Source organism: Miniopterus natalensis, chromosome 9, assembly GCF_054644295.1.
Source record: "Miniopterus natalensis isolate mMinNat1 chromosome 9, mMinNat1.hap1, whole genome shotgun sequence".
NCBI classification, from domain to species: domain Eukaryota; kingdom Metazoa; phylum Chordata; class Mammalia; order Chiroptera; family Miniopteridae; genus Miniopterus; species Miniopterus natalensis.
The window spans coordinates 5,400,244-5,414,432 of record NC_142089.1 but is presented as its reverse complement, the minus strand read 5'-3'; the positions used below and the strand labels follow the sequence as shown (position 1 = coordinate 5,414,432).

Sequence of the window (14,189 nt, the reverse complement as noted above, 5' to 3'; positions counted from 1 at the left end):
GAAGCAGGAGTGGGACCCCGGGTGGGGGAGGGGCAGCCTGCCTGGGGGGGCTCTCACCTGGGAGGGGGGCACTCGATCGAAGTTCTTCCCCAGCATCCTCCGCATGTGCTTCCGGGCGTGGGAGGTCATCTGGTGCTTGAGCAGGAAGGAGAACTGGCAGCCCTCCCGGATGCAGTGGAAGTGGCTGTTCACCTGGTTGTACTTGCAGCCTGTGGACACAGCCCACCCGGCATGAGCCCCCCGGGCCGGCCAAAGCTCAGGGCGCCTACTGCGTGCCGGGCACTACTCTGGGCACGGGGAAGTGTTGCCACCAGGGTGGATGGCATCTAGGGAAAGGGCACTTTCCCTGTGGTGGCAGTCCTATGAGGAGGGCCTGTACCCCACCTCACCCCTAGGAAGTCCTAGGCCACCTGGCTGTCAACAGCCTGGGCCTCCCCTCCAGCATAGCATAGAGGCATGTGACAGTGACAGGCTGGACTCCATCCCCTGCCCCAAACACTGAGAGGTCCATGGGATCCAGGGAAAGGGGCTCTAATGACCTGTCTACTAGGTCAGCCGCCTCCCAGTAAGCCACCTGTCACATCTCTGGGGAGCCAAGTGCTGCCTGCCCCAGACCTTGTTTAGATGGCTGCAGGCCACGGGCCCTCTGCCCTGCCCCCTCCCACCTCTGCTTTGCTTTGGGCTGAGAACAAACAGAACAGGCGGGATTGAAACAGTATCAGCAAAGGGCAGGTGAAGGCCTGTCCGTTGCCATGGCACCTGAGCTGGCCAGGTGTCTTATGTCATCCCCCAGCTTTGTTTGGCCCCAGCTACCACCCCAAAACACCCAAAGTTGGGTAAATAACAGCAACTACAGAATACCCTCCTGACACCTGTAAACCGAGCCCAGGAACAGCATAGGCCACCAAATGTTGACATCTGTTGCTATGGTTACGAACCCTCTCCCAGGCCATGAATTCTTTCCGAATTAATACTTGAAGGAAAGGTTTGTTCCCTCTTTTTTCTGGCAGTTGACTTTGGGTATCTCACCCTCCCCCATGGAAGGGCCAGTCTGCAGCCGGCAGTGGGCCCACCGATGTTCCCCCAAGACCCTGCAGCCATGACCACCTGAGTCACAGCAGGGTTCCCCTACAGTACATGTGTCTCTGCCCAGGCTGCTTGGCCACCACCTGCCCTCCAGGCTTGTCCTTTCTTCGGCAGATTCTTGCCCCACATCTACAGGCCTGTGAACATGAGGTTCTGCCCTCCTGCCTGCTGCCCCCACCTCCCCACAGGTACCCCCAGGGTAAGCTCTGGGAGGCTCTGCTCCAGGGCTGGTGGGCAGCTTCCTTGCTGGGGCCCAACTCCCGGTGGCAAAGTTAACACCGAGGCATCTGCTGCTGAGCTCGGGGCCATTTGTCGCCCCCTCTTCCCAGCCCCGTGGCCACTTCCCTCTGGGTCAGCCCAAGTCAGAGATGCTCTGGGCTTAGCCCACCATGTACCTGCTTGTCCCCAAGGTCCCCAGCATTGAGCACAGTGCTGGCCACGGTAGATGACACAAACATCTTAGCTGCTGCTGCCCCCTCCCCCCCCCAGCCCCCAGATCTCCTGCAGCAGCAAGAGCTCAGCACACAGCCGTTTCTCAATGAACATCGGCTGGAACGAATGCATGAACCACCAAATAAGCCACGGCACATTTTAGACAAAACCCTTGCAGTTAAAGCCATGGACAAATGTCCTAGGACGGGAACTTCGGGAGCTCCTGACACTCACTGGAAAGCCTCTTGAAAAAGAAAGACAAGAGTACCAAGTCTGTGCCTAGACACCTAGTGAGGCCAGGCGTTCTGCCCGGGGGTTACAGTGCTCCAGTCACCCGCATCCCCGACTCATGGGCTCTTGGGTTTTGATTGTTTTCCTAGTTTGACAATGTCTGACCTGATATCTGTGATGTTTTTAATAAAACATGGAGCCTGATGCGTGGAGGCAGGAGGTGGGTGCCCAGAGAGGCGGCCCAGGCCCTCCGGGACCAGAGCCACAGCCCTGCCACCTGCTGCAAGTCACCGCCCGCCCCAGCCCCCGGTACCTAGCCGGCCGCACTCCTCGCGCTTGGTGAAGTACTTGAACCCGTTGGCTGCCCGCCGCTCAGCTTTCTCGTGCTTCTTTATGTGCCATGGCAGCTTGGTGGTGATGTTGGTCACAAAGTAGCAGCCGGTCCGGAGACAGTGGTAGTGCCCACGCATCCGGAACTCGCAGTGCTGCGGGGAGAGGCAGGGGGGTCAGGACCAGGTAGGCCAACTCCGTGAGTCCCACCTGTCCCCGGGCTGTGGTGGGCCCCTTGCACATGTGCTCCTTTGTGCTCAGAATCAGAAAACGCAATTGGGTAAAGACCTTTCATGTGTTAAAAAGCAGTACATCCCTTTTGTCATTTGACTGAAACATCCTGCTTGATATTGTTGCCATCCATCTCTAGACCCACACCCAGAGCAGACATCACTAATCTATCCTAGCACTCTTCTCTGTATGCCCAAACCTAGGCAGACATCGCTAATCTATCTTAGCACTTCTCTGTATCCAGATTTAGGTCCAGACTCCTCCACATGCTCACCGTGACAAGGGGCGGCCTTTACGGGGAATCTGATCTGCCCTTCCTGTCTCTTTATGTGGCCGATGTGCCTATTTTAAAATCTAGGCCTTTGGGCAAAGGGAGCCTCGCTAGTTCCAGGAGGCAGAATGATGCCAAGGGCACACTGGCTGCCCAGCATATAGTCACCACTGAGGGTTAGGACCAAACGACAGACTTCACCAACTGAGCACCAATCTGAACCCCTGTCCGGGGCCTCCAGGGCCCAGGGGCAGACAGCGTCCTTCCTGAGTCTGGAGGAGGCCAATTCAAAGAGGGCCTGAGAAACAGTCTCTGCCAGGAGCAGCTGGTCCTGAGGCCTGCACCTCCCTCCCTGCCCCCTGCCCATCCCTGCCCCCTGCCCCTCCCTTCTCCAGTGCTGACCTGGTTGGGACAGAGACACTGCAGGGAGTAGTAAGCAAACTGGTCTCGCACGTTCACCAAGTTGTTGTTGGGGTTGATGTGGTCCAGGCAGTGGGACTCGGCCTTGCCGGAGGTTTTGCAGACGTACTTGCAGTTCCCAAAGAGACAGTGGAAGTGGAACTTGTTGGCATACTTGCAGTCCGTCGCGAGACAAGGATCGCTGGAATGAAACCACAGCCCAGAAGGTCATTGGCATTCCTGGTGCCCTCCCCGCCGATGTCCTGACATTTGCTCTCGTTGGGGTTCTGCTCCCCAGTCACTGGTGGTGTAATCAAGAGGAATGGCCCCTGGGCTGCCCTGCTGCTCAACAGGATGAGTCAGCCCGAGGAGACTACAGATCCCAGCATGCATTCTTGCCTTCTTTTTGGAGCTCTGAAGGTACATAAAGGATTACAGTCTATGGGCTGCCCAGAGCGTTGCATGCTGGGACACGTAGTTTCCATGGCCGCACCTCAGGATTCTAGATAAAGTTGTCTGCAATAACTTCTTGGATATGAAAATGAGGGATGGAGCTGCCAGCCCTGGCGGGGTGCCAGCGAGGCCTGGCTGTCATGGCTCAGGCAAGGCCCTGGATGTGGCTGACTGACAGGGCGCAGATGGGCGGGGAGCCCTCCCGGGAAGCGTTGCTCCTACGGGCCTCGGCCAGTGGGAATGTGTGCCTGGGGTCCGGTCCCGCTGAGGTTACAACTGCTGGGCTCCCAGGTCAGCTGGGGGCCGTGGGCACCCATCCCCTCACAGAACCTCACAGTCAGCTGAGTAATGGGCCCGGCAGGGGCGGGAGGACTGCGGGGCCCAGCCCCCGAGGCTGGCCTGCCCTGCCAGTGGCAGCCCCTGCCCCAGAACCTGGCCTCCCGGGCTGCAGACAGGCGTGGAGGGTGCTGCGCTCGGCCTCCTGCCCTGGCTGCAACACGGCTGCCCCCAACACCGGCCCCGGGGGGACTCTGACCTAGTCCGGGAGACTCAGAGGGCTGCCCCTGTGGGGAGGTGGAGGGGGAAGGGAAGCAAGGGGGAGAGCAGTGCAGGTCCCATTCCAGGCTGCGGGCCCAGCCCCGGTGCTCAGAGAGGGAGGACAGCTGCCACTCAGGCGGTGTATGTTCACATCCAATTTATTACTTTTATTGAGAACAGGAAGCCGCACACATAATGATACAGAGTCGCCGTTCTCGCCGCAAGTGCCACCACCATCCAGTGAGGAAGGTCCCTTCCACCCGAGAGCTCAGGCCACTGTGCAGGTAGATGTGGGCCTGGAGCGGGGCCTAGCCCCTCACCCCCACCCGTGGCTTCGCTTGCCCAGCAGAGACTCGGCCAGGGCGGGAGCCACAGAAGAGACCAACAAGTGGCCTGGAGGGAGATGCAGCCTTCCTCGAAGGCGAGGCCCACCACTCCCGGCCCACCCAAGTCAGTCCTTGCAGGCCACCGCCGGCCCTCTGGTGCAGCGGCCACCACCACCACCGTCTCCCCCACCCTGGCCACCTGCTCTGGGACAGGCAGTGAGGTCAGAGCAGCAGCATCTTTGGCTAGAAGGACATTGCCTGGTGACGGCGTCCCAGAGAGGCCAAGGACAGCCCGGGCTAGCTGCAGGCTGGGCAGCAGCGCCTCCTTGGCGGTCCTTGCTAGCACCTACTCCCGAGACGCGGGGGACACGGGACTCCCGGCTCATCGAGGGACTCACTTCTCCTGGAACTGGAGGAATCCGGGTTTGACCTGGGGCTTGGCGTTTTCTAGAGAAGTCGTTGCCAAGGGCGAAGTGGGCAGGTGAGGCACTGACGCTGGAATCTGAGGCATCTGGGGGATGGTGGAAGCCAGCTGCTTCCAGGCGAGCAGGGTGGGGGTGGAGGGCACTGCGGCCAGGCTGGGAGTGGGTCCCTCCAGAGAGGACACGGTGGCCGTGGTGATGGGAGGCGCCGGAGGGGACGAAGGGGCCAAGGAAGGTTTGGTCTCAGCAGCCGAGGCCGAGAACGAAGCCTCTGCGTTGCCCTTCGCGGCTCCTCCCTCTGTCCGGAAGTGGAAGCTGCAAGAGGCAGAGTGGGGTGTCTCAGGTGGGCAGCAGAGAGGGCCCCGAGCAGGTCAGCCCTTCCCTGTTGGGCAGGCCTGGGCGTGGTGGGTTCTGCCTGTCTGCCTCAGAAGCCTAGGGGCCCAGTGTCCCCCAGGCCTGAATGCTGGCTCCTGGCTCAGTCCTAACTACGCCTTCCTGCAGTGACCTCCCCGATGTGTCTGTCTGTCCCTAGCTCCTCCCCACTTGGAGGGGGCTGGCGGACAGCAGGCCCTGGCTCCTGATGCCCGTCTTCCCAGAACCGAAATTTGAAGGAGGGTCTCAGTCTTCAGCCGGCTCTTCTGCAGACTAGCGGCTGGCGCTGCCTTGCTGTGAGCCTGATCAGGGCTCAGGGAGCAGTGACGAGCTCTTCTAAATGTTTATAAGTCTTGGGTTCAATTACAACAGGCGCCGGGCTTGCCGCTTTTCAGTTCAATGGGTTTCACAAATTAATTTCATTATATTTAGGTCAAAGAGAATCTACACATGCAATGTTTGGGCTTGGAAAGGCCTTCCCCGAGGGTCCCTGCCTGGGTCAGAGCTGGGTCTCTGCAGCTGGCTCTGCAGGGAGCCACTGGGGTAGGGCTGAGGGCTGCACTGGACCTGGGTGAGCTCAGAGGGCCTGGCTGGGGGCTGAGCAGGTGGAAGGATGGGGACACCTGCCTGCTTCTGGGCAGCACCCTCTAAGAAGCCAGCTCGGCTTCTGGGGTCTGATGGGAAATGAACATGGGTCCTGCTCGGAAGGCAGGGAGAGGCTTGTGCAGCCTCCAGCCCCACCCAGCCCCGAGCTGAGCATGGATAAATGGGGCTGGGTTTAAGTGGGCCCCTTCTGAGGACCCCAACTCACTTGGCATGCTTGATGGCCCCGTCCAGGGTGCTGAAAAGTGCCCCGCACTCCTCCACCACGCAGTGGAAGTGGGCCTTGTGAAGGAAGTCACACTGGGCGTCGCAGAAGTCCTTGGTACCAAACCTGGCCAGAGAAGCCAGCTGGTTAGAGGAGACCCTGGGGCTCTGGTGAGGCCAGGGTGTGTGGTGCAGTTGGGCAACAGCCACCAGGACAGGTGGGCACGGCCCCGCCCTCCCCCTTGCTCTCCCAGACAGCCGCTCACCTGCGGAGGTACACCTTCCAGGGCTCTGACAGCTTCTCCTGAACCAGCGCCTTGGCGGCCTTGCCCAGGAAGGGTGAGGACTCCACGGCGGGGCTCCCCTCTGCTTCCGTCTTGATGTTCAACAGGCTGCCGAGGTTGGGGTTGCCCTGAGACATCTGTGAGGAGGACAGGGGCCATGCTTGGGGCTGGGGGACCTCAGGACGCAGACCCGGCTGCCCTGGGAGCAGCAGTAGCTCTGGGCCACTGGGGCCTCTCACACCTGACCAGACAGCAGTGCTGGCAGCAGGGAGGGGAGGAGACCTGCCCCTTGCGGCTCTGGCTAGGGAAGAGCCCTCTGAATGGAAGCCGCCTGGCCCGCGGAGATGCCAGGGCTCCTGCACACAAACCCCGTGCTGCTAGGAACCATCACTCAAGCTGAGGCTGAGACTCGAGACCCGGGGCACACGCTGCAGCCCAGCTTTCCCCAGACTTCACGGCTCCCTGGTTATTTTCCTGCCAGGTTTTCAAAAGAAGTGCAAGAGGAGGAGGGATGGGGGAACCCCTACGAATTCCTTGAGAACAAGAGAAGGCACACAAAGGAGGAGCAGAGAGGGAGGGAGGGGGACTCCTGGGGTCAGATGGAGACAGCTGGATGCTGCTGGGCCAGGAGGGGGAGCGGGGGTGTGTGTAAAGGCTTGACGGAGGCTCCGAAAGGAAGGGGTGCGGGGGTGCAGTGGGGGGCGGTGACCTAAGACGAGAAAGAAGAGCACAGAGCGAACAGGAGGGAGGGAAGGAAGAGGCACCAGGTGCAGGGCAGAGGGCAGAGGGCAGAGGGCAGAGGGCAGAGGGCAGCCGGAGGCTCCTTCCCTGCCAAGGGCCCAGCCAGGGCTTCCACCCCGTGAGGTCTGGCCCAGGCCCGGCTCCCTCCTCAACAGTCACTTGTGTACAGTAACCAAATTAATCTTGCTGTAGTCAAATTTATCATGTGAAGGGGGAAAATATATTTGAGATGATGTATAATTTACAAAGACCCTGCATTATTTAAAATAAATATTCCGGAGCGACCTCTGCGGAAGGCGTCCGAGACCATTACTCAACCCGAAAAGTGGAAATTGATGCTTTGCTCCCACTTTGGTCCCCCTCCCCCACCCCTTTTTAAACAAACAAAAAATATATATATAAAATAAATAAATAAAATTAATAACTAACAGCGAAAGAAGTTGGAGGGCTCAGGGAAAGCTTTTGGAGCCCTCCATCTGAAGGGGGAAAAAAAAGGGTGTCAGAGGCTGGAATATATTTCTTCAGCCAGTTCATTAAATTAATTTGTAAGCAGTGGCTCTGAAATTATATCCGATGAAAAATGGCCTCAAAATTTAAATGGTACAAACTCATCTTATTAGAGGCAAAACATTAAAAAACAAACACATCCCCCCACCCCCCAACACAGCTTTAATTTCTCTGGGTGGGGGAGTGGGAGGCGAGTGATGGATGGTTCTTACCTGATTCATAAGCGAAGATAAAAGAGATGAATTTGCCGGGACTGCGTGGCCATTTGATTCATTACTGGAACACACAAACCAAGGGGCTTGAGCTCAGACGTACGCGGGACCGAGCCCAGGGCCTCACCCCCCCGCCCGGCCCTGGCGCTCCAGCCAGCCTGCTACAGGTGCCCGGAGGGAGATGACCCCTGGCCAGGACTTGTCCCCTGCCCCTGTGGGGTCTGGCTCTGAGGGTGCTGTACCCCGAGCCTCCTGCAGGGGAGCAGAGCGGGAGCCTCGGCCTCGCCTCACCTGGGCTCCTTCACAGTCAGGTCTAAACTGCGGTCCTGGGAGGCCTCGTGGGAACCTGGGGCGCCAGCGTTCTCACCAGGCTCCTGCTTCACCGGGGCCGGGGGAAACCTGGCAGGGGTGGCCTGCTGCCCATTTCCTACAGGGGAGGGGAGGGAAGATGGTGTTAGAGGGGCTGAGGGCTTCATACGGGCACAAACCGGAACCCCCCAAAGGGAGGGCAGTGCGCCGGGTGGGCTGGGGCCCCCGGGGAGCCCTGGCTGCTGGTCAGCGATTCTCCCCACTGACATGATCGCCTGTGACGCCTACCCCTGTGTGGCAATTCTTCAAGTGATAATTATTGCAAAATTATGTCCAAGTTGTCCGGGCTCAGGGCCTCCTGGATGAGAAGGGCGGGAGGCTGGGGAGGGGGCCGGGACGGGTGTGGGGGCCCTTCATTTTCTCCACTGACTGTCACAGTCAATTTGTGCGGCTGCCGCTTAGGCTTTTATTAAAGACTCTGTTAACGCTGAGGGAAAGTGGCAGATCTAGACTGGGAGCTGCGCCCCTCCGCAGGTCCCCTTCCCACTGTTGCCGGGGTGACGGCCCTGCCTTCCACTGAGCATGCCTAGGAGGGGCATCTGCTGGGTCAGGGCGATGGAAGCTGACAGCCAATCAGGGCGGTTCAAACTGTGTGACCTCGCCCGTCAAGCTGTCCCGGACAGCGACGTGAGGCTGGGCCTGGCGGCCAGGCGGGAGCTGGCGGCGTGGGCGTGGGGGAAAGGCTAGGGCGGGGGGCAGAGGATTCGGGAGGCCAAGCAGAGTAGGGGCGCAAGAAGTTGCTGACAGGAACGTGTCCACGGAGCCTTTGTCCATAATCCCCCAGTGACTGAAATATTAATCTGCCCCCAGGCGCTGCAGCTGACAGAGCGCTGCTTCACAGACAGCAAGTGGCATTTTATTAAAAAATAAAGGAAATCGAGCCCTCTCCTCTTTGCTTGACCTTTCTTTGGGGGAAAGGAGATTTTTCTATTGAAAAGGAAGTACTTGACAGTCTGGCCACTGGGCCCAGAGTGGCCTTGGAGGGCCCCACCCCAGCTTGCAGGCACCTGGCCAGAGGGGCGTGGCCCCGGGCAGTGCCCGATGCCCCTCCCAGGAATGTAAGGTGAGTCACTCCAAGCTGCCAGCTGATGGGAGCATCCCACTGGGGACATGATAGTTTTCAGAACTGAGAGTCCACATTCCGGCAGCTCTCCAAAGTCACTTGCCCCAAGATCCCCAGGGAAAGGGGGACCAGCCCTGTCAAGCACTGGCAACCCTCTGGGAGGTCTGGGCCACAGGGACCCTCAGTCATGGCTGGTCTCAAGACAGTCTCACAGGGAAGCAGGGCGCAGGGGCTCAGTAGCCAGACTGCTGAGGTCCGAGTCTCGACTTCGCCACCTTCTAGCTATGTGCCCGGGAAAAGACTAGCCCCACACTGTTCCGTGAGCTCCACAAGGCAGGACTTTTGTCTCTCTTCTTCCCTGCCATGTCCCCAGCACCTGCTTGGTGCCTGGCCCTAAGCAAGCACCAGTGGTTGTCAAATGAATAAAGAATGAATGAATGAATGAATGAATGAATGAATGAATGAATGAATGACGTAAGCCACATCCCAGACCTGAGCCGACTCTTCCCATGGATTCAACTAATGCTAATCACCCGGAGGTGGAAACAGGAGAGGAGTGAGATAAACAGAAAAGCCAAAAGATTCCAGAGGTAAAAAAGCAGAAACAATTTTAAGACTTGAGAGAAAGGAAGATCACCCCACCTGGTGAGCCAGGGCAGGGACAGAGATGTGACTGGCTCCACGGCTCCCACATGGGAGCCAATGGTGTGGCTAAAACGAAAGAAATTCCAGTGTTTCTGGTTCCCTAGTTACACTGGCCAAACCGAAGCCCCAGCAGCCACATGGGCCCTGTGGCTGCCATGTGGACGGTGCAGACTAGAACATCTCCTTGTTGCAGCAAGTTCTACTGGACGGGATGGACTGAGGCCGAGCTAGGGAAGGGCATCCTCAGCCTCGAGGGCTGTCCAGGCATGAATCTCCCTGAGTATTTCTGAAGTGTATGTAGCCACCTGCCACCAGGCTGGACTCATGTCCCATCCATGTCACCTGGAGGAAGCTCTAGGGAAAACTGGGAATGGGGGGCTGCTCCCATCAGGGGCCAGGCTTGTGACTTGGCAGGGCGGGAAGGCCAGGGCGGGGGCAGCTAGCAATTGCCCGGGATGCACAGGTACCCCAGGAGGCCAGGATTATTGCCCCACTTCACCGAAGAGGAGACAGAAGCAAGAGCTGCCTGGGGCGGGCAGGTCAGAATGAGGAGCCCCAAATAGGAAAGAAACAGGATGGAGGCTGAGACAAGGCAAAGGGAAGGGTTCGAGGGGCAAGGGACTTGGGCGTGGGCAGTGGGAAGATGCCTCTGACACACACCCCCCCACTCTGCTCTGCAACCCAAGGCCAGGGAGCTCCTGGGGTGTGCAAGGTGCCTGCTTCCTGGGCAGGGCCCAGCCTGCTCACCTGGATCAAAGGTGGCAGAGGGCTTGAGGGCGGCCGCGGCCAGCCTGGCCATCATGGGCGAGATGAGGCCCTTGCTGGCAGAGATCCTCTCCATGATGGAGGCAGGGGGCACCGAGACAGAGGTGGCAGCTGTGGGGACCGAGTCACCAGCTCCCGAGGCGGCCAGAGCGGATGCGTCAGGCGTTGCCGAGGCTGCTGCCCCGGACGACATGGCACCCATGAGGCTGGGGGTGCCCACAGGCAGGGAGGCGCTCCCCCTGCCCGGGAGGATAGGGAAGTAGGGTGCAGCGGGGAGGCCTGCGTTGGAGATGGCCAGCGCCAGGGGGATGGAGCCGGGCAGGCCCTGGGACAGGAGCCCGGAGATCTTGCTGTTGGGGGGCTTGGTGGCACCGGGCACGGCCTCAGCGGCGGCGGCCAGGGAGGCAGAGGACTGCTGGCTGGTGGGGGAGGCGCTCAGGCTGGAGTTCTTGCTGCTCAGGGCAGAGAAGTCCACCAGGTCGTCGTTGCTGGACTCCTCCTGCTCGGTGTCCTTGGCGCCCAGCAGCGAGGGCGGCAGCCCCAGCACGCCCGAGGAGCGGATGTGCCGGCGCTCGTGCTTGCGCTTGTGCGAGGTCATCTGGCTGGTGGAGGTGAAGGTGAAGCCGCAGCCGGCGCGGATGCAGTGGAAGTGGTTGGTGGCCTTGCTGTACACGCAGCCCTCGTACTTGCACTCCTCGTACTTGTAGAACTTCTTGAAGCCGTCCTTGGCGTAGGCGTCGTCTTTGATGTGGTAGCTCTTGTGCTTCTCGATGTCACACTTGTTCTTGAAGGTGAATGTGCAGCCAGGGCGCCTGGATGGGACATTGGGAGCCTGTCATGGGCTTCGTGGGGCCAGGGAGCGGCCCTGCCCTGCTCTCACCAGGGCCCAAGGGGTCTGGGCCTCCCATGGACACGGAGGCGGGGCCTCTGAGCAGCCCTCTCCTCCTGTTCCTGCTTCCTTGAAGATGCAGGGCCCGAGCCGGTCCTTGGGCCCGGTTCCCGCCTTCTGTCCCTTCCCCACCAGTGAGCCTCCCTGGCCCGCCTTCCAGGTACCTGCAGTGGAAGTGTGTGGTCTTCTGCCCATAGAACTGGCAGTCGGCTGTGCCACAGTCCTCCGTGGCTCGGAAGCGCTGGAAGCCGTCGTTGATGAGCTGGGTGTTCTTCTTGTGGAAGTTCTCGTGCGTCATCACATCCGACGTGCTGGTATAGACCTTGTTACAGCCCACCTGCGGGGGCCAGGGTGGCAGTCAGGGGAGCCGGGGCCAGGCACCCCCGGGCAAGGGCAGAGAGGCTGTTCTGATGGGTGCGGCTGGAGCCTGGGGGCTGGGGCCGCCGGCCTCCCTAGTCAGGGGGGCTTCTGCACCTGTGCACACCCAGCTGGGGGACCGAGCTCAACTTAGGAAGCTCAGTAGAAAACCTCTCATGACCTGTCAGGCCTCCAGGGCCTGGCCCTGCCAGTGCTGAGGGTCGGGTTGTCTTAAGGGATCCAGGACACCCCCCTGGCATAGGTGGAGCCCCTTCCTGCAGGAGGTGGGTTTGGAGTCCCAATCTGTGGCTCCACCTCTAAAGTCCCCAGGGGTGGGCAGGGCTGGACCCTGGGGCCTGGTGGTCACCTTTAGCCCAGGGACTCGCTCAGTGGATGGTTCCTGGCATAGGGCCCTTCCCACCCCACCCCAGCTGGGCCGAGGCAGGCAATGTTGCCATATTGAGTAAAAACCAGTGGAATCTGACCACTCGGGAAGGCTGGGCTGTGCCAGTGTCTGCACCATCTCAGAGCCCAGAGAGCAAGCCCCCCTCCCCTCCTGGCCCAGGTTGTTTCACGGAGGCCATAACAACCCCCTGACAAATACCGGGGGAGGCACCGGGCTGCTATTTGCAACCCAAAGTTGCTCCTCCTGGACCTGACACCTTGAAAAAGCCCAGACTCTGCGTGGCATTAAAACAAAGAATTAAACAAAAACCTCCTCAGGAACCATTTGCAATGCTGCTCTTGGTGGTAAAGCCTGAAAAATGTCGGTCTGTATAAACAGCTCGCTGAATTTCACCCGCACCAAGTATGGCCATGGGGGAGGCCCCGTCCTGGCCCACCAGCCACTGCCCGAGCCCGAGCCCCCAGGACTCTCCACTTGCCCGCTGTTCCCCGTCCCGGGAGAGAGGGCAGTCCTGCCTCTGGGGTGGGGGGGCGGGGGGCACCTGCATGCAGTGGTAGTGGGTGCTCTTCCCGTTGAGGTGGCAGCCGTGGTAGTAGACGCTGCAGTCGTCCAGCGGGCTGAAGCGCATGAAGCCATGCTGCAGGGAGTTGTCCCGCTTCTTGTGCATGTTGTAGTGGCGGATCACGTCCTGCTTGCTCGTGAACCTCTGTCGGAAGAGGACCAGTTGGCAGGAGCCTGGCTTGGCCAAGGCCAAGAGCGCCAGGCCAGCTGCTGGCCCCAGGCCCTCAGGTGTCCCTATGAATAACCCTGCTTGGGGTTGAGGCAGCCCAGATTGCCCCAAGGCCAGCACACCGGCCCTTGGAACAATTCCAAAGGTTCCAGAACCACAGACTCTTCCTTGATCTCCCCCCAGGCTCCCGATAGCCATGCTCAGGTGCAGAGAAGATGAACTGGACCAAGCCTTTAGGGCAGGGGCTCTGATGAGACAACTCATTTCGCTCAGTGCCATCTATGGGCTATGCCAGGCTGGGCTCCCTGGAGAGACAGAGGGAGCAGCCCCTGCGCAGGCTGCTTACACTCCCATCACTTTCACTAGCTCTGGGCTCACCAGCGGGTGGCTTTGAATGTAACTGACAATCTGTCTGAACCTCGATGTTATCATCTATAAAATGGGGCAGTAATACCAACCTCATAAGGACAGTCAGCGGAGGACCAATTAGATACGGTGCCTGGGCTGTCTGGCATGGTCCTCGGTGGGAGATAGGCTCAATGAATGGGAATCTGAATTACTATCACCAGGATGCAGAGAGCTCTCGATCCTACTAGATGCCTTGTAGGCAGGACTCTGGGAACACGGACAGGCTGGTGGATTTCTGGCCTTTCTGCCTCCCTGAGTTAAGTTCAGGCAGCTCAAGCAGAAGTGAGCTCCCCGTCCCACTTCTGAGAGGCTCCTCTGCTCTGTCCGCAGCAGGAGCCGGCAGGTGCCCGGGGGCATTACCTGGTAGTTGCACTCAGGGTCGAGGCAGTGGTAGTGCTCGCGGTACTGGTAGGCGCAGTGGATGTGGCCGCAGTGCTGACTGCCCGAGAACCTGCAGAGGGGAGGGGCAGGCTCAGACCTCTGGGTGCCAGTCCCAGGGAGGAATCTTTCAGTGGTCTTGGCCTGAGCAGTCGAGAAGAGCCTATACCCCAGAGAAGCGCCTAGGGCCCAGGGGTGGTGGTAGAGGGCAGAGGTGGTCTGCTGGGGTGAAGGGCTAGAGGCCTGAGGAGGCCAGGAAAAGTGATGGAGCCCATCAGGAGCCCATCAGGAAGCCATTGAGCTGCAGAGCCAGCCCATTTGCCCTGGGAGTCAATCTGTCCCAGGAGTCCATCCGCCCTGGGAGTAAGTGCCAGGTAAGGCACAGAGGCCTGGCACCAGTGTGGGAGGAAGAAGCTGGGCTGGCCAAAAGTCAGAGCAGAGAAGGGAAGAGACCTGGGATGGGATGGGATGAGATGGTGAAGGCAGGAGGCCCCCAGGTGGCCCAAGTGCCTTTTGTGCAGGTATTGCCCACCCGCCC

At 59.8% G+C, this 14,189-nt stretch overlaps 1 protein-coding gene across 1 annotated transcript in view; it reads right to left on the bottom strand.

Moving 5' to 3' along the window:
* Nucleotides 1-14,189, bottom strand: part of CASZ1 (castor zinc finger 1) — a 53,303-nt gene that overhangs the window by 4,152 nt on the left and 34,962 nt on the right. Inside the window, exons 5-16 of the mRNA XM_087820783.1 lie at nucleotides 13,634-13,724; nucleotides 12,677-12,841; nucleotides 11,537-11,709; nucleotides 10,466-11,295; nucleotides 7,933-8,068; nucleotides 7,642-7,705; nucleotides 6,164-6,318; nucleotides 5,902-6,024; nucleotides 4,695-5,033; nucleotides 2,984-3,182; nucleotides 2,063-2,234; nucleotides 58-209 (exon numbers count right to left, since the gene is read on the bottom strand). Coding sequence (XP_087676909.1) covers nucleotides 58-209; nucleotides 2,063-2,234; nucleotides 2,984-3,182; nucleotides 4,695-5,033; nucleotides 5,902-6,024; nucleotides 6,164-6,318; nucleotides 7,642-7,705; nucleotides 7,933-8,068; nucleotides 10,466-11,295; nucleotides 11,537-11,709; nucleotides 12,677-12,841; nucleotides 13,634-13,724 — 2,599 coding nt within the window. The remainder of the gene's footprint in view (nucleotides 1-57; nucleotides 210-2,062; nucleotides 2,235-2,983; nucleotides 3,183-4,694; nucleotides 5,034-5,901; nucleotides 6,025-6,163; nucleotides 6,319-7,641; nucleotides 7,706-7,932; nucleotides 8,069-10,465; nucleotides 11,296-11,536; nucleotides 11,710-12,676; nucleotides 12,842-13,633; nucleotides 13,725-14,189) is intronic.